At 27.9% G+C, this 19,407-nt stretch overlaps 1 protein-coding gene and 1 long non-coding RNA gene across 2 annotated transcripts; one reads left to right on the top strand and one right to left on the bottom strand.

Moving 5' to 3' along the window:
- Positions 1–2,355: 2,355 nt before the first annotated feature.
- LOC130976290 (transcription repressor OFP1-like) lies at positions 2,356–4,461 on the bottom strand. The gene has a single exon (XM_057901111.1). It carries the CDS (start codon positions 4,230–4,232, stop codon positions 3,156–3,158), a length of 1,077 nt encoding a protein of 358 aa, XP_057757094.1. The 5' UTR covers positions 4,233–4,461; the 3' UTR covers positions 2,356–3,155.
- A 4,926-nt stretch (positions 4,462–9,387) lies between these two features.
- On the top strand, positions 9,388–11,627 carry LOC130973368 (uncharacterized). The gene is made up of 2 exons (XR_009084121.1): positions 9,388–9,695; positions 11,047–11,627. It is a non-coding gene; the product is annotated as an uncharacterized LOC130973368 (long non-coding RNA).
- Positions 11,628–19,407: the final 7,780 nt, after the last annotated feature.

The raw sequence follows: 19,407 nt of genomic DNA, 5'->3' as shown, positions 1-19,407 counted from the left end.
ATATATATTACATATATTATATTTAAAATTATTTATATACTGAGACGGATAAAGACGGATATTACCTAAATCTGATTCTACTCTATCGTTTAAGATTCTTCTCTACTAAAAAGCCACCATATCAGAGTAAATAATTACCTGCTCTAAACGGATAGAAGGTCGAAACTATCAAATGAAAAAAAATAAAAAAATAAAAAAGGTCCCTTACCTACTAGTAGAAGAAAAATCCACCACCCCAACATTCAACACCACACATCTTTATCTTAGAGAATAACACTAAAATAATTTTCATATCCAAATTTTTTATCCTAAATTGCATTGGAATTATTTATTGAAAAAATAGTTATATTTTTCATAAACATGCTAATAATATGTTTTTAGTAAATAAAAAAATATATATATTTGCATTTTTTCAAATTTATGGATATTTTTAAAAACTTAAAAATATAATATAACTTTACATATTAAAAATAAAAAATTGCATCATATTTACTACATATATATATTTATTTTAAAATTTGGAAACAATTTTACTAAATATTATTGTTCTAACTTATCCTTGTTGAAAATTGTTATACCAAACTCACTGACTTTCACTCCTAAGCTTTGATTAAATTGTTTTGATGTTTTTCTATTTGTTCAAGTTATATTCATTTTTATGGCAGAGTTAGGTCTTATATTTACGTAATATTTAATGTTTTATTTCAAAAAATAAAGGGTGTTGGTGTAATATTTACTATATCATGATCTATTATCATAAAATATTTTTTATTTGATTAAAAAAATAAAATATTTACTGTCTTGACTAATTTCACGTTTCTTATTATTATAAAAATGGACTTATTATTATAATTATAAAAATTGAACGGAAAAAAATGGTAGATCAACATGGACTCTAACGCTTATTAATTCACTAGTAACAGAGTCGATGTACTAATTTGCTAAAAAAGACCGAATTTTTTACTTAAATTCATTTTTTTTATTTATTTATATTAGTAGATGGATTTGCTTAAATTTATTTGTTACAATAAAGTATAAAATGATCAAGAAAAAATTTATTTAGTTGTACTCTTTACTTTCATTTCATGACCCCCCATACCAAAAAAAAAAAAAAATGGTCTCCACCCTTTCATTTAATAAACATTCTGGTAAAATTTTCTAATACATACAAACATTGTTCAAATTTGTTTCTAAAATTATGAAGAAAATGAAATTTCATAGTTAATAATGGAAGAAGTTGTAAGTTATTGCAGCTACTGATTCTGTCCCCTAAAACATTAACTATTATACGATTTTGTGCAGTTGTGTCTTGTTCTTCCCGGATTGCTTTTTTGTGCTCTCCTATAGTCTCTTTTCTTATGGAAGATGACACCAACAAAAACAATGTCCAATAATTAATTGTGGTCAAACAGAAACATATATATTAACTAAATCATTTTTTATTTCAATTTAGAATCTGAGAAAAATATCAATATGACGGATAACTATCATGGTTACTAATTATTATTATTATTATTATTATTATTATTATTATTATTATTATTATTATTATTATTCCTTGACAAAACCTTTTGAACCTGGTGAAATTGTACTGACTCTTCCTTTTTCTTCATTCAATTTTTTTTCCTTTCTTTTTTCTTCTTTCTTTTTTTCATTTGAATGTAAACTAGTCATGAATGAGGAGATGGCCATTCTAAGGAAGAGAAATTTTGTGTAACTCTAGAATAATATGTAGATACAATAAGAATAAAATATCAAAATTTATTTTAAATTATAAATCCTAAATCATATATTCTTAATCTTAATAAATTATATTAATTCCAAATTATAAAATATAAATTCTAATTCCTCTAAAAGATAAAAAAATTTTAAATTAAAAAATAATTAATATTAAGAACATCTTCAATACTAGTTCTAATTTTATTTCATTTTGGATTTTACAAAAATATTTGTAGAATTATATGTCAAAAATAATAATTTGAAACTAAAAATGAAATTTATTCCTCCATGCTTAGTATTAGTTCAATTATAATTTTATATTATTTCAAATTATTTCATCAATATAATTATACAAGTGACATTGTATTAGTTCTTCATCAATTATAATTATACAAGTGACATTGTATTATTTCAATTATAATTTTATTATTTTAAATTATATAAGTGACAAAATTTTATTAGTTCTTCATCAAAATGATATTATATCTCTAAAATAATGATATCGATTTTATTTCTTAAATCAACTTCAATACAAATTTTAATTCTAAATCAATTCTCTTTTTAAAAATATCAAAAGTAATATTATTTATACTCTAACAAACTAAATTAATTTTTTATTCTTTCTCAAGACGATATTAAACCTAATTTAATCCTCAAGTAATCATATTCATTTAATATAATTGACCAACAGTCAACTTCCTTTCATTTTTGTTCATAGAGTAACGCTATCACCAGCTTCGCTTTCTTCTCATTTTTACTCCTCCTTAGCCGTTTTCATTATCACCATTCACCACCATCAGACATATCATTAGGGTGCACATAGCTCGACCTGACCCGAAAGTTCGGCTCGACCCTGAATATTTTAGGAATTAATTTAGTATGATTTTATCAAATTTAAAATTAGATAAAGATTTTAAAAATAAATTTTATCATTATTTTGGGTCGGATCTGAGTCAAGACGAACTCGACTTCATCCAATCCATGTGTAATTTAAGGTCGAATTTGAGTTAAAACAAACCCATTTTACAGGGCTCATAAACACTCCTACATACCATGCTATATGAAAACTTCTAAATATTATTAGGGTGTATTTAGTTTGTATTTTTTTATGAATTTTATGAAAAAAAAATAAAAACAATAAAATTTTGTTTCTATTTTTATCTTATTTTTATTTTTTTCTTAAAAAAATACTAAAAATAAAAACACAAATTAAACACTCTCTCGGTGTTCCATTAACTTTAACCGTGCTGTATGATAATTCAAGTATATTTATCCGCTCAAATAATGAGCTAGGACTAAATTAATGTCCATTTAATTAACTCAATTAACCAATATTATATATCTAGACCTCAATAAAATTGTATTATGAAAGTAAAGAAATTAAACACATGAGAAAATTTTGATTTTGGAATTAATCTATAAAAGATAAAATATTGTTATTCTTGTCGTTGGTACATGTAATTGATATTGTTATTATCAGTTAAATCAAACCAAATTTGCTTGAAGACGTTGATGATTAAGCCATGATACTCATCTGAATTCAGAGTTAGGTAACAAGCAAGAAGATCCTCCAAATCCTTCGAACTCCTTATGTTGTTCTGCACAATCATCTCCACCATTGATTCTCTGAAATCTCTCTGCGGATTCAACGATGATTTCACTATCGCAAAGCTTCCCGAAACACTCCTCCCTCGTCCGGCGGACGCGGCAGTAACCGCCGAAGAAGTAGTGCTTCTTTGGCCGCCTGACGCGTCCGCCTGATGATGGAGTTTCCGGAAACTTGCTCCGGAAGCTCTGGGAGAATTGATCCTAAGCCTCCTGGCCCCTGCGGCTGAGCTAACGGAGAATCTTCTAGAACACGGGGTGGTGGCGTTCTTGTTCTTGTTTCTAGATTCTTGTTGGTTCTTTGGTTTGGTGAGAATTGGAGGAAGAGGAAGATGTTTGTTGTTGTTGTTGTTAATGTCAGATTTTGTTGTGGAAATGGAGTTGTTGTCGACATCAATGATGATGTCATCAAGCGAGGAGGAATTAGAATTAGAGTCGGTGTGAAGAACACGGTCTGTTCTGAATTCTGGCTCTGCTTGGAACTCTGATTCACCATCGGAGGTAGTAGTGTTAATCGTAGGCGTCACATTGATAACAAGAAACTTAGAAGAAGAAGAAGAAGAAGAAGAAAGTCTTGGAGTAGTTGTTCTTCTACTAGTCTTTATTGTTGGTCTCTGTTTTGATGATGATTTTCTTGGTTGTTGCTGAGGGGAAGTGGTGTGTTGTCTTGTAAAGTAATAGGACTTTCTTGGAGTGGTGGTGTTGTTGAATTGCTGCTTTGGTTTTGTTGAATTCGAGGTTGTTGAAGAAGGTTGGGTTTTCTTGTTGGATGGAGGAGGAGGAAGAGGAGGAGTTTGTGATTTTTGCTTTCTTGATGATGATGATGATGATGATTTGTTCATGTCTCTAAGCTTGTAGAACCAAGCATTTGGGATCATGTCTGATAATTTGAACCTGTAATTTCCCATTATTCCCCCACTCTCTCTTTCCCTTTGTTTTTGTGTTTTGCTCCTACTATGTATCTATGTCATGTTAATTTGAGGAATGACACTTTCTTTCTTCATTATTTTGGCATCACTTTGCTTTTGTCTTATAAATTCAGAGTGGGGAAGAAAAAAACCAAGCGATGATTTTGGAATTGGTGGTACACTAGTACTCTAGTAGGGGCTGCCTTTTTTGGAGAGAGAGAGAGAGAGAGATTGGCAATTTGGAATAAATGATACAATAAAAGTGGGGCTAATATAGTAATATAAGGTGGTGGAAAAGAAAAAGTTACTGGGTAAACTTTAGAATTTTTTTTATATTAGAACACTAGAGGTAAATGCCATAAAAATAACCTAAAATGTGTGTTATAGGTTGTTGTGGATTTTATAATTCTGCAGTGATGTTTTGTATAAAATGTTATTGACATTTTATCCTTATATAATTAAAAAAATATATTTATAACATTTCATTAATATTTTATTTTTTGAAAAATTGAAAAGAAAATTATAATACGATATGTTATTATCGAAGAGTAATGCTACGTGTACACTAAAATTAGCCACTAAAGTCAACCATCAGTATAAAATACATGTTAAAATATAAATATACATTGAAAATAAATTAAACTACACATGTATTTATACACAAATATATTAATAGCTAATTTTAGTGACTGATTTTAGTATACAAATAACATTTTTTATTATGAAATTATGTTATTATTATAACAGTATAAAATATTAAAATGACCAAATATTCTCATATTTCACACAAAAATTATTAATATATAAACAGTTTAGTCTAAACTTTAATATGTGAAATTTGTATAGGTTACTACATTTCAAAAAGAAAAGAAGAAAAACACTGCTAGAGTCTTTTCATCATCATCATCATCATAACTTTACAACCCTGAAACCTTGATTTGCATAGAATTAGAATCTTTCCAGGAAAATTTATTTTGTACATGACCATGCCTTGTTAAAGTCACGATTAAAATAAAATTTTAAATAATAAATATGAAAATTAATCGTTTTTATCTAGATGCTGATAAATAAGAATCAAATAAACTAAATAAATAAAATAAAGATAAGAGAATCTAATACTTTTGCATCATTATATATTCACTAATTTGGAAAGTTCCCAGTTAGTGAATGAAGCTTCTGATTTCAATTTCATGACATTTACCTACCAAACCCAAAGTAATGTTTTTTGTGTTACATTTATTAAACAAATTAAAAGGATTCACACACACACTACCACTTATGTGAGATTCCCCTTGAGAAAATCCTTGTCTCTTTTAGGATCTTAAACTCAGGTTCTTTCTCAGCATACATCTGATTTCATCCTATCATGTAACATCATAGGAAAACAAACAATTACAGCATCCAATGAAATAGTATGTTGGAGTAACATTAACATGAGTGCAGAAACTAACATTAACATAGAAATAAAAATTTGTTATACATTCTCAGATGTTGAAAAGTAGTATAATAAAAACAATAGACTTTTAGTTATTGTAAGTGGAACAATGGAACATGGGGTATTTTTCAGAATGCTCATTTGGCTCATTGCACTGAGCAAGCAATACGGTTTTGGTTAAGGAATTGTCCTTCCAAGAAAGGCAAAAGGGAAAACAACTTGGTACTATATGGAAAAAAAAGTTAGCCACAAAAAAAAAAAAAAGAAAAAGAAAAAGAAAAGAAGTTGTGTGATAGATATATAGGAGTGTACCCATCTACATTAACTAAGTTCCACAATAAAAAAAACTTAAAATACATTTTTCTTATAGAAAATCTTAAAGAAGTTCACATTGATATAAGTCTCTTTCGATAAACTATCAAATTGATATTCCAAAATTTTTATATAATTGATAAAAAAATAATTTCAAAAAACATGAATAAAAACAAGTTCTTAAAATATTTTAAAATGTAATTAAATACTCAAATAATAAATATATTCTCAAAAAATTTAGAGATTAATTTTGATATAATTTTTTATAAATAATATTAGAAAATTAACTTTTATTATTTTATAAATGACCTAAAATTTGTTTAAAAATAAAAATATAAAATCAAATTTTGCTTTAATTTTTTATCTGCACCTTTTAAATTATATAGTTATCCAAATATTTTTATAAAAACTTGGATCAAATGACCAAGATATTTACTAAATATAAGATTTATTTTCCACTTGTTAAACAATGATAATTTTGGTTATTTTTGTAATTATTTTGAAATTATTCAAAAACTTATTTATTATTCGTATCTTTCATATTTTTTATAAAAAATATAAATTTTTGGATATTATTTTCATAGTTTACCCAAGACCCTTTTTTAGTTGTTATATTCTTTTTTTGCTATTTAACATTTTTTATCGTACATTAAAATTAAATACTTTAATATCGTCTATTATTGGATGATCTGCGAAAGCCAACTAAATTTGGTTCTATAACTTATTTAATAAATATAGAAATATATAGTTGATATTTGATATTTATAAAAAAATTTTTGATGATATTGTTATAAATAAATTTGATTATTTTGATATAATAAATTTAAATATTTTATTATAAGATATTTGATTATTTTAGTACGGCTAATTTTATTGAATAATTGTATAAAATATCATATATAAATATTTACAAATATGTAATAGCTAATTAATTAGAGATTTTGGAATTCCATCTTTTTATATATATATATATATATATATATATATATATATATATATATATATATATATATATATATATAATTAAGATGGATCTGTCATAGTGGAGTCTCGGTTTGCTCTAATGTGTAAATCCATCTCTTTCTAGATGAATCCTTTGTCGTATTGTTTCTATTTAAGTTAAGAAAGAATTTCATTTCTTTGAACAGAAGCTCAATATATCATAGATTCCCATATGTCGCATGTGGAAACAAATAATTATTAATTAATTAATTAATTAAAGAAAACAGTAAATGTTATGCTGGTGGCTTCACCACGTCGTGACCAGATTTGGATTTGATAATAAACTTAATTGGATCCACATGCAGAGCTTTGAATTATATGCTGGTTCATTCTTTTACTAATCTTGCAAATCATCCATGCCAACGTAACATGTACAACGAGTCAATGATGGAAATTTACGACTATAAGACATATTTGATTATTAATATTTTTTATTTAGTTTATATTTAAACTAACATTAATTAGTATTCTATTGCTTTCACTAATAAGGTTAGTCCTTTAATACCACCTTGATTAAAATCCATGTTGCCTTATACCTAGCTAATTCCACCTTGATTAGTCCTATAACCAACGACACTAATATCAACAAGACAATAATTTAAAGTTCCATTATTTAATTTATGATTTAAAATTTTATGTGTAATATTATTCAGTTGTTTTCACAGTAATTAAAAAATATAAATAAAATAAAAAATAATTAAAAATATAAAATAAAATAAGTTTAAATTTTAAACTATTTTTTTTATTATTTTTCAAATATTTTTAAATTAACAATCTCATGTTCTATAATAAGCAATTAATAATTTCTCAAAGAGAAATGACGTAGCATAAGAATAGAGATGGGGTTTTGCTTTTTTTTATATGTTTTTTTTTAAATAATAACCTTATAATGAGCTGATCATTTATTTAAACAAAAATATTTGATAATTAAAATAAATTAACTAAAAATAGTCAATATTTATTTTATTTAATATTAATTAATTGTTATAAACTTGTAATTAACTGCCAACAAAGTATTTTTTATATAAAAATAATAATGGATATCTATCGAAGTAACTATGTAATTGTTTATAGATACAAGATATTAAGATAAAAATATAGTATATAAAATTATATTTAACAGATGAGATAAAGATAAAGATATTATATTTTTATAGAACGAATATAAAGATATTAACAAAAAATAGTACTTATTTTTTATTTATTTTTTTATTATACTCATTAAATTTCATAATTATATTTTTTATCACTATATTTTTTTTCAAATCTTTTGTATGAAAAAAAATAAGAGTAAATTACATTTTTATAATTTGATTTAGTTTATTACCAAATAAAATATAAAAATTCTATTTGTTTCTATCTCTGTCTTCTATGTTTTTTCAAATCTTTTATGTTTTGTTCTTAATATCTTATCTTATTTTTAGAATCAAACGCAACTTAAGTATCTTGTACCCCTCTCTTGCACTCTATTTCTATTACAAGTGTTCATGGAGAAGACGGATTGGAGTTTAATTAAATCCGAATTTAGTAGTAAAAGCTCATCGTATAACAGCCGTCCCTCTCTTTTACCTTTTTTAAAAAAAATTAATTTAAAATTTAAAAATCAGTTAGAAGATAAATTTTGAATTTTAAATTTATGAAGAGTCTAATAACCACTCTAATTTCCTTTTTTAAATTTAAAATACTCCATTTATATCTACCATCAAAACTATATAAATAGGAGTAAATAAAATGCTAATCTTCTCCCTCATTCTTCTAAAAATCATATCCACCAGTAAGTTCCAATCAAGAGTTTTTTTACTTTATATGCTTAGCATGCTTTATGTTTATCTTATCACTATTATATAATGTCTTTGTCCTTTTATCGTGATTATTTTTTTATGGCATTATTCTATTTTTTTTTATACACATAAGTTATGTTCATCATCCAAGTTTTTTTTATATACAAACCCATCATTATTTAAAGTTTGTTTTAATAAGAGTACATATATATTTTTATGTTTTTTGATTGACACTGTTTTTATAATTATTACCACTACCTTACATGCTATTTAAGCCAAGAGTACATGCATCTTTATAAAATCTATTCGATTATTTAATATACTTTGTTATCATTATATTTTTTAAAAATAGATATTACACTATTTTTTTATTTATATCATTTATATTATTATTATTATCTTTTTAATTAGACAATACATGTCATAGTTATCAAATTTGGCTGGTTTCATCGAAAATTCAGTCATTCGGTTATTTGGTTGGGTCGAGACAATTATCAAACCGGATAAACATGAAACCCGGTAGAAATTAGTTTGACCCTGCCGGTTAATGCAACCCGATCTGGGTTGTGTTTTTGTTTTTTTTTTTTTTAATTTTAGTTTTTGCCTAAAAAACGGTGTCGTTCAAGTCCCCCTCCCCCCCTAATCAAACCTAATCTAGTAATCTGAATGGAAACCCCCCAACTCTAGCCTCATCTCTCTTCTCTCTTGACACAGGGCCTCACCTCACCTCGTCAGTTGTCACTTTCAGTCTCTCACAGCGTCACCTCGTCACTCTCTCGGTCTCGCACTCATAAGCTCGTCGTCGCGGTCTCGTGCCCTGCGTTCGTCGGCGGTAGAAGCAAACGGAATCAGTCAAGCAGCATCTTCTCCATCGGCGGGTGGTGGTGGTCGTTGTCTTCTTGTTTCATCGCAGTCTCAGAACCAGTCAACTGGGTGAGCTCCCTTCGAATTTTCGACCCTGTTCTTTCACTAGCTCAGTGTCAATTTTGAATAAATTAGAGTTGATGTTGAACCTGAGCAAATTTTAATTAGAATTGTTGTTGAATCTGGTGGTTGTTGCTGTTGTATTTGATTTTTTACAGTTGTTGCCGGAGCAAATTTTTTGTTGCTGGATAACCATTAGATTGAATTTTGTTGCTGGATAACCATTGGATTAAATTTTGTTGCTGGATAACAGAGTTGATTACTTGAATAAATTAGAAATTGTTGTTGCACTGGAGCAAATTTTAATTAGAATTGCTGTTGAATCTGGTGGTTATTGCTGTTGTATTTGATTTTTTACAATGGTTGATGAACCTGACCAAATTTTTTTGTTGCTGAATAACATCATTTGATTGAATTGTGTTGCTGGATAACAGAGATAAATACTTGAATAAATTATAATTGTTGTTGAACTTGAGGAAATTTAATTAGAATTGCTGTTGAATCTGGTGGTTGTTGATGCTGTATTTGATTTTTTTTATAATTATAGCTAAACTTGAGCAAGTTTTTTTGTTGCTCGATAACATCGTTAGATTGAATTTTGTTGCTGGATAACAGAGTTGAATAGTTGAATTTGTTGTTGATTATCATTAGTGAACTTTGGTGGTTGGTGCAGCGTTGATTAAAAAATCAGTTTCTTTTGCTAGAATTTTAAAAATGTCTTCATCAGAAACACCACTATCTCAAGAACAAGCATCATCAGCAAAGACTTGTATTTTAAAAATGTGTTATCTTTTGATTGCTTTTGTTTATTTAAATTGAGACAGTATTTTGTACTAGAGATTAGTTTATTATGTTAATTAATATTTGTAAAGACTTGTATTTGAAGTTTTAAAACATTATTTTAATTTTATTTATATATTTTTATATATTTTTTAATTATGACCGGATTAACCGGGTAAATGAACTAGTGACTATAACCGAATTGATTACCGATTCGGTTCTCATAACTGTGGTACATGTCTATCCTATGCATCATTATTATTAAAATGATATCATTATTTTACATGCCCTCTTTATCATCATTATATGCACATATATTTCATTTTGCATTCTCTTCTTGTGAATGTCTAAATAATTTTGATTGTAAATCGAACTAAGTGAATGATCTTTCGGCAAGAAAGGTGATGCCAAAGACAAGATATTGATATGATCAGGACAGGTGATCAATCGAGATGATCTTGAAAAAGAAAAGAAAAGTACCAAAAAAAAGTATGATGGTAGATATGGAGGTGTCACTTAGCACTCCTATTGAGATCTTTTTAGTTCTCACTCCTTTTTCTTTTTCATACTATCTCCACAGGAACATGGCACATCGGATGGAGACAACGCAAAGCCTCCCGACGGTGACTTCTGAGTACGATCCCTCAAACCAGGCGTGGATAGTTACAACCACTACTACTGTGGTCCAGACTATCTACTTAGATCGAAGTTCTGTAGAAGAAATCCCCCAATTGCCGGTCATAACTACTCCAGCACCATCACTCGAGGTGGTCAACCTTAATTCAGATGAAAGTGAAGTACGTGCCATATTTTCCCATCTCAGCGCCACATCAGATTCTAGTTCATCCCATATAGCAGAATAGGATCTTCATCGGCGCAAAAGTGTTAGAAGAGGATTGTTAGTAGTCCAATTCATGAAAAACTGAAGGGTTCAGATGAAGGATAGAATATGATACAAGGATGAGAGCTTCTTCGAAGAACTTGGTTAGGACGTGTTGGGTTTTCTTCCTAGTTATTTCTCGTTTAGCATTTCTTTTTCTGCTAGTAACATTACTCATGGGAACTTTGTTGTTTTATTTATTTTTTTATTTGCTAGAACCTGCTTATGTGTGTTCATTTCCTTCTTTTAGTCGTCATGTATTTTACTCGAGTGTTGTTGCATATTCATTCTCTTTCTTGTTTGATGCTTGAGGAATATTTGCTTCCCAAATGAGTGATACCTTATCCAAAAGTCTTCGAGATTAGGATTTAATTTAGGGTGTTAGTATTACACACCGAGTCTATCAAATTTTTAAATTTTATATACTAAAATAATAAACTTTTACTTTTAAAAATTAAATTTGACAAATGTTATATCATATTTATACTAAAATAAATTATTTCAAAATAAAAATAATACCGTATAATATAAAAATATTAATTAAAGTATAAAAGTATAATATGATATTATTAATTTTATTTTAAAAAATATATTTTTATTATAAAAAATAACTTCGAAAATGGGACGGGCAACCTGAAGCATAACCTAGGCTAATCCAAAAATAATATCCGGTAAAAATAACAAATTTGCACCTGCCAAAATATGGCTTGGATTCGGGTTGGGTCTTAAGCACCCATAATCCATTTAAAAAAATGTTTTTTATTTTCGTTTCATCTCTGTCATGGGTTTTTAAATAATTGAATAATTATTTATTATAAAAAATTAATATTATTGAAAGATAAAATTAAATTATATTTTAAAATTTAAAATAGAGTTGAATTAAATTAAACATTAAAAAAGTTCGATACATTTAAAAATTATAATCTATATTTTATTATATATGTATCATGTTTTTTTTTTCTTTTTCAAAAGTTTATCTATTAGCCAATTACAAGTATTTTATGATGAGTAAAAATTTTTAAAAAATAAAATTAAAAATAAAAATAAATTTACTTAGAATGAAAATAATGTGACTAAAAGTAATTCACTTAGATATGATTAAAAAATAATTGAATAATTATGTACTATAAAAAATTAATATTATTGAAGAATAAAATTAAAAATTATTTTAAAATTAAAAATTAAATTAAATATTAAAAAAATTCGTTACATTAAAAAGAAAAATGTATAATTTATATTTTGTTGTATATATACTATATTATTATTTTTTTTAAATTTATCTATTACTCATTCTACAAGAATTTCATAATGAATAAAAAATTTTAAGTATAAAATTAAAAAAATAAATTTACTTAAAATAAAAGTAGTGTGATTAAAAATAATTTAATTAGATGTGATTAAAAGATAATTGATAATTTATATATCGTAAAAAATTGATATTATTAAAGAATAAAAATAAAAATAAAAATAAAAATAAAAATAAAATTTATTTAAAATAAATATTAAAAAATTTAGTATATTAAAAATATAAAGATATAATTTATATTCTATTCTATATGTATTATAAATTTATCTATATTACGTTCACATATATAACACTTAAAGTTACGAGTTTTATCTATTATTCAGTTTCAACCAAATTTCGAATATAGACGACGACGCCCATACGATTAATTTGTAACTTTTTTGCAGGGTATTTTCGTTTTCCTATTTTATTTTTTTCTTTCCGTTTATTATTATTATTATTATTATGAGCTTTAGTTTGCCAGTTCTCTCTTTGGAATAGTGTTGCAGCTGGCCAACTTGTCCCCTTTGATATAGTACACTAGTACAGGGCCAGAATAAAGCCATCCTAAACGGTTTGAGTGGGCTAATGTATGAATATGAAGTATCTTGAAGTTCAATGGCGGCAAAAACATAAAGACCCAATTAAATCAACAAAACCAATTTGAAGAATTTTTGAAGGGGGAAAGGGGGGACCAAATAAATCCGTGTGTTTTTTTTTCAATCATACTTTTTATTTTTGGTAACTTTCTTCCTTAGGCACAGAACATGATACATTACGAACGTCGACACACGATTTTTAAAATTTTATAAAACACAGAACATGTATATTGATATTTTATTAATATTTGAACATAATTTAATATTTTAAATTATTTTTAATATATTATTTTAGTTATATAAAATATTTTGTTATTAATAAATAAAAATATATATTATATCTGAATTTATTTTAAGAATACATATTAAGAATAATATTAGACATACTGATACGTGATAATATTTAGATATGTTTAAACGTGTCTAATTTTTTTTTATTTTTTATTAAAATACAATTGGACACAACAAACATATGTATCGAACAAATATTAATAAGTGTCGTGTCTAAAATATATCCAATATACAGACATCACAACTTAATAAAACGTCCGTACTTCAGAGCTTTATTCTTTAACTATGTGCATGTAGTATCATGGATATGAATATCAATACATGATACATATACCTACACAAGCTTCAAATTTTTTTTACACACCACAAACATATAAAAATATAAAGATTTTTTAAACAGAATATAATAATATTTTATTATTTTATTGATATTTAATTATAAATTAATATTTTAAATTTTTTGAATTTTTTAATTATATAATTTTATAAAATTTTTAATTGAATTCTTATATATTTTTTATTGGATTTATATACCATTTATTTTTTTCAATTAAGTCTCTGTCATTTAAAAATGTTTAAAATAATACAATATTTTCTGAGGATACTAGACTTAATTGAGGACACTTAAATATTTTTTAAATTTTAAAATTACCCTAGTCATTTATCCAGCCTCCGAAAGTCTAAACTCTCCCCTTACGTATTAAATCTTCAATGCTTCTTTAGTGTTTCTTCTCTCGGATGTGAGTGGTAGTGGCTTAGCCACGATTAGAAGAATGCGACGGAACCAACCTCCGTTGTTCATCATCGTTGTTTTGCTCTCTGTCATTAGTGTCGCTATTCTGCCTTCTACTGCCGCGATTGTCCGCTTTTCCTTCGTGGAGACGCCACTTCCTTCGCTTAGATATGCATCTATCTTCGTTGATGCTGCTTGCTATCGCCACACTAGCCATCTTGCACACCTTTGTTTCCACCTTCCCTTTTGGACGGCACCATTTCTGACCGTGCGTCGCGCGCCATCGTCTCGTTGAGTACTTCTGCCACTGTAGTCGTCGTTTTCTTCCTCAGCCAGTTCTGTTCTCTACCACATATAATTACCGGCATTTAGACCTCGTGCTTCGCATGTAGGTAAGTTAGTTCTTGAATCAGAAGCTCCAATTGCAGATCTAAAATTGTTGTTGTGATTTGAATTTGTCGTAATTTTGTTGCTGAACCTGAAATTTGAAATTTGTATAATTGAATTGTTGATTTTGGATAAGAAATTATCAACTGTGATTTTGTTGATGATTTTTTTTTAAATATGAATCTGTTGATGGTATGATAATTCTGGCTTTGAAACTCCTGAGAATAGATTTTTCCATCGTTCTTCATAAAATTTTGCTAAATAAAAATGCATCTTAAAGAGTTTTAAGATTATCAAAGATAATTTTTCTATGGATATAATTTTTCAATCCATTGAAAAAATTCTTCAATTTTTCAGCATCATTCAAACCCAATCTTTGAGCATAAGATAAAAAACAATAGTAAAATATTCAACTTCACTCTATTCTTTATCTCTGTTTTTATTTATTGTGGCAATCTTATGTTCTATTGATATTTACATATATATTTCAGATACTGTAAAAAAAGAGAAATGAAAAAGGAAGAAATCCTCATTTCATATGAACCATATTATAAGTATATAGAATATGGGTAAATAAGTAAATTCACATTTTACTAACATTTTTTATACGTTTGACGTCAACAGAAACTTAATTGAAAAAATTTAAATAATATACATACTTGAAAAGAAACAAAAATATAGAGATTCAATTGAAAATTCAATAAAATTATAGAGATTTTTAGAATAATTAAGCCAAAAATATTTTAAATAACTTTTAATTAGTATCAATATATTACTTCTAAATTCCTTTTAAATATATTAATAAAAAATCTTAAATATACTAATACATAATTATATTTAAATGTATTTAAATAAATTAAAAAATAATTTTTATTTTTTATTAAGATATAATTCAATATAAAAAGACAAATATATCAAATAAGTATTATATTTAAAATGCGTTTATTATATAAACACGACTATTGTGTGATGTATTCAAATTTCACATGTCGGTGTAAATCTTGATATAGTCCTCTGAAAATTTTTAAGGTTGAATTACATCCACTTAACTGTATTGTACAGTAAGACTGCGTTTGTTTTTAAAAACAGGACAAGATAAGACACTGATGGACAGAGATACAAAATTTTGTGTTCTTATATTCTGTTTGGTGATAAACTAGAACAAATTATGAAAATTCAATTTATTTTTATTTTTTTCATTCAAAAAATTTGAGATGAAAAATATAACAATAAAAAATATAATTATGAAAAATTAACAAGAATAATGAAAGAAAAATATAAAATAAGTTGTGTTCCTTGTTAGTATTTCCGTGTTCTTCCTGTCAAGATGGACACAAAATACACTAATTCAGTGTCTCTGGACACATTGTCTCTGTCCATGTCTCCTCTGCCAAACATAATTTTATGTCTCAGTATTTCTGTTTTAGTATTCTGTCTCTTCAAACAAATACAGCCTAATTGTTATGTGCAAAGAAACTCGTGTTGCGTCTCATTATTATCAGTTAAAAAAGTATAGGTAAACAATAAACTAAAGTTTGTACTTTTTCGTTAGACTAGTATCAAGTTTTGCTCTCTCTCTCTCTCTCTCTCTCTCTCTCTCTCTATATATATATATATATATATAGGGGTGTCAAAAATCCACAGGAAGCGGGGATCCCCGCGGGGACCGCCCCGAATGGGGCCCCGATGGCAGGGAATTTTTCCTGCGGGGACGGGGATGGGGGACAAAATTCCCTCGAAGCAGATGCGGGGATCCCCGTCCCCGTCCCCGTATTCTCCACAATCCCCAAATATATTAAATTACTTAAATATCCTTATGAATTTAATTTTTATTTTGGTTTTTAAGTAATTTCACTTTGCATATATATATACAAAAGTTAACCCTAAGTCCCTAACTCCTCTTCCCAATTCCCAGTTCCCACTTCCAACAGAGAGTGCCGCAACCTTCGAGTTCCCAGTTAACCCTAACTCTCCTTCATCTCTGCATTCTCTCCGTCGTCCCAGGCTCCCAGCCAGCAACCTCCGACCACCATCGTCACGGCCTCGTCATTGTTCGTTTCAGCCGGCCCATATTGCATCATCACCGCACCGCCCCGTGCGCCCTGTTCCGTTCGCCGTCTTCCCGTCGTTCGCCGCTCTTCTCGTCTACGGCGTTTCTGACCTCTTCAGCCATTTCTCTCTTATTCCTGGTAAGATTCACTACTCTCTCCTTTTCTTCTTGTATTTTGGGATTTCAGTTTAGGTTTTTGCTTTTTTTCATGAATTTGATGGTGATTTTGATTTTTTGAAGTTGGTGGCTGTTGTTTTTTTTAATGGATGTTTTGTTCTATGAATTTCTGATAATTGGTGGCTGTTTTTTCATTATTTTCATACTTTAATTTTTTTATATTCCATTAATTCTGAATTCTGATTTTATTAGCTGTTGCCTGTTGATGAGTTTATGCTATGCTATTCTGTATTAATAATTTATATTTTGTAGAATAAAAAATTCTGATTTGTTGCACCATTTATATATTGAATTATAACCCAAAACGGTGATACATGAATCAACTAAACATAAAGCTGATTCACCTTGTTATTGTGCTTAATTTATTGGTTGAGCTACTTTAGTACAAGGATTAAGTGTGTTTCAGGCCTCAAGTTTCAAGTTTTCTGTTTGTTGTAGTAAGTGTTAGTTATGAGTTTTGATTGCAATTAGGTTCAGTATAGTATTAGTTCTAAACTTAAGTTTTCACCTGTTGTAATTTCTGACTTTAATATGTATGTACACGGATTTAAGAAAACTCCCCTTGTAATGCAAAATGTGATTGATTGCATGTGGTTGGAAGAAAGTAATACATAGGTTTCAATCCTCGAGAGTGATGTAATTAGTAATTTGAAATTATGTTTTAATCCAAGTTAGAGCATAGATCTTTTTTTTTGGGCGTTTTGTCTTTAATTATTTTCTTTATAGGTTTTTTTCTTGTAATTCTGAAATTGGAATATATTGTTCCCAGTGGTTCCTCCAAATTAAGCTATCTTGGCATTTGGATTGATTAGCTGAAGTTAGAAATGGTTAAAAGGTTAGCTGGCCAAAATGAGATGATGAAAAACAAAAAATACTAAGTGAGATCTTTAGAATATTGATTACTTAAGGGATGTAAAATAAGCAATCTGACTTCAAAAAATGACCAAAACACAAGCTCTATAAACTGTTACTGCATGTGTATGTAATCCATAACATCACATGTTTGATATTTTTCTATATTATAGAAATCATTAAAGATCATACTATTTTCCTGAAGTTTATTTTTTGAGCCACAAATTAGTAGTATGCTGTTTCCTGGTGCGGGATTAATTATATTGAATTAGAAAAGTACAATAACGAAAAAGGCACTTAATAATTTGTTTCTTTATGAGAAGAAGTTAACGAAAAAGGCACTTAATAATATTTGATTTCGTGTTTATGTATTGAATTTTAATTTAGTGTTTCTGTATTAAATCTTACTGTATAGGATGGATAGTTTAAGTTCGACTCTTGTTGACAATAATAATGAGACAGAACCAACTCAAGATGCCGAGGGTCAAGCAATTGAAGCACATGTCTAAGGAACACAAGAGGAAGGACAAGAAGAGACACAAAAGGGAAGGCAAGAAGTTAGCCAAAGTGTGGAAAACAGTCCTAACAAAAAAGGATTAACTTTTGAGGCTTGAAAACATTTTAGGAGAGAGCAAATAGATGGAAAGTGGAAGGCAATATGTAAATATTGCGAAAGAAAGACTGGAGGTGACACGAAGCAAGGAACTAAGCACTTGCATGATCACATTAGAATTTGCCCGATTCGTACTGTCAAGGGACCAAAGCAATCAATATTGAAAACAATGCAGCAATCATCAGGTTCGACAGGAACAGGAAGGCCAATGAATTCACTTTTGGTTGGAAACTTCACATTTAGTCAAGAGGGAGCACGACGAGCATTAACAAGATGGGTTATTAGGGACGAACACCCTATGTCGTTTGTTGAGCAACAAGGTTTTCATGAGTTTATGGCTGAGACTCAACCTTTGTTCAAATTTTATACAAGAAATACACTGAGAAGTGATGTTGAGAAGATATATGAAGTTGAAAAGGCAAAGCTTCTAAAATTGTTGGGAAAAAATTCAAGCCGCATTGCTATAACTACTGATATGTGGAGTGCTAATTGTCAAAACAAAGGCTATATGGCGATTACAGCTCACTTTATTGATGATGATTGGAACCTGCAAAATTGGCTTGTAAGGTATTATTTATACTTTTAGCAACTTTTAAATATTTGAGTTTTTAAAGTCATGATTGTTTATTATATTTACATTACTCTAGGTTTGCATATGTGCCTGCACTCCATACTGCTGAAGTTCTTAGTGATGCTTTGGTGAATTCCTTGTATGATTGGAATATAGATAGAAAATTGTCAACTTTAACGGTTGATAATTGTAGTACAAATAATGCCATGATTCATCTTGTGCTTGATAATATTTCACCGTCTAACTTTGTTAAGAGAGGGGAATTTTTTCACATGCGTTGTTGTGCTCACATTGTGAATTTGATTGTGAAAGATGGCATGAATGGAATATATGGTTCTATTGAAAAAATCAGAGATAGTGTTTCTTTTTGGGTTGCAACACAGAAGAGGGAAGAAAAATTTGAAGAGACTTGTAGGCAATTGAATATTAATTATAGGAGAAAGCTTGCACTTGATTGTAAAACTAGATGGAATTCAACTTATCTAATGCTTGCTTCTGCTTTG

The sequence above is a fragment of the Arachis stenosperma genome, chromosome 4 (genome assembly GCF_014773155.1).
Source record: "Arachis stenosperma cultivar V10309 chromosome 4, arast.V10309.gnm1.PFL2, whole genome shotgun sequence".
NCBI lineage: Eukaryota > Viridiplantae > Streptophyta > Magnoliopsida > Fabales > Fabaceae > Arachis > Arachis stenosperma.
Note: the sequence above shows the minus strand (reverse complement) of the source record. Positions and strands in the feature narration are given on the sequence as shown.

Coding starts and splice junctions, on each gene's coding strand:
- LOC130976290 (XM_057901111.1), bottom strand. CDS start 4,232: ATGGGAAATTACAGGTTCAAATTATCAGACATGATCCCAAATGCTTGG.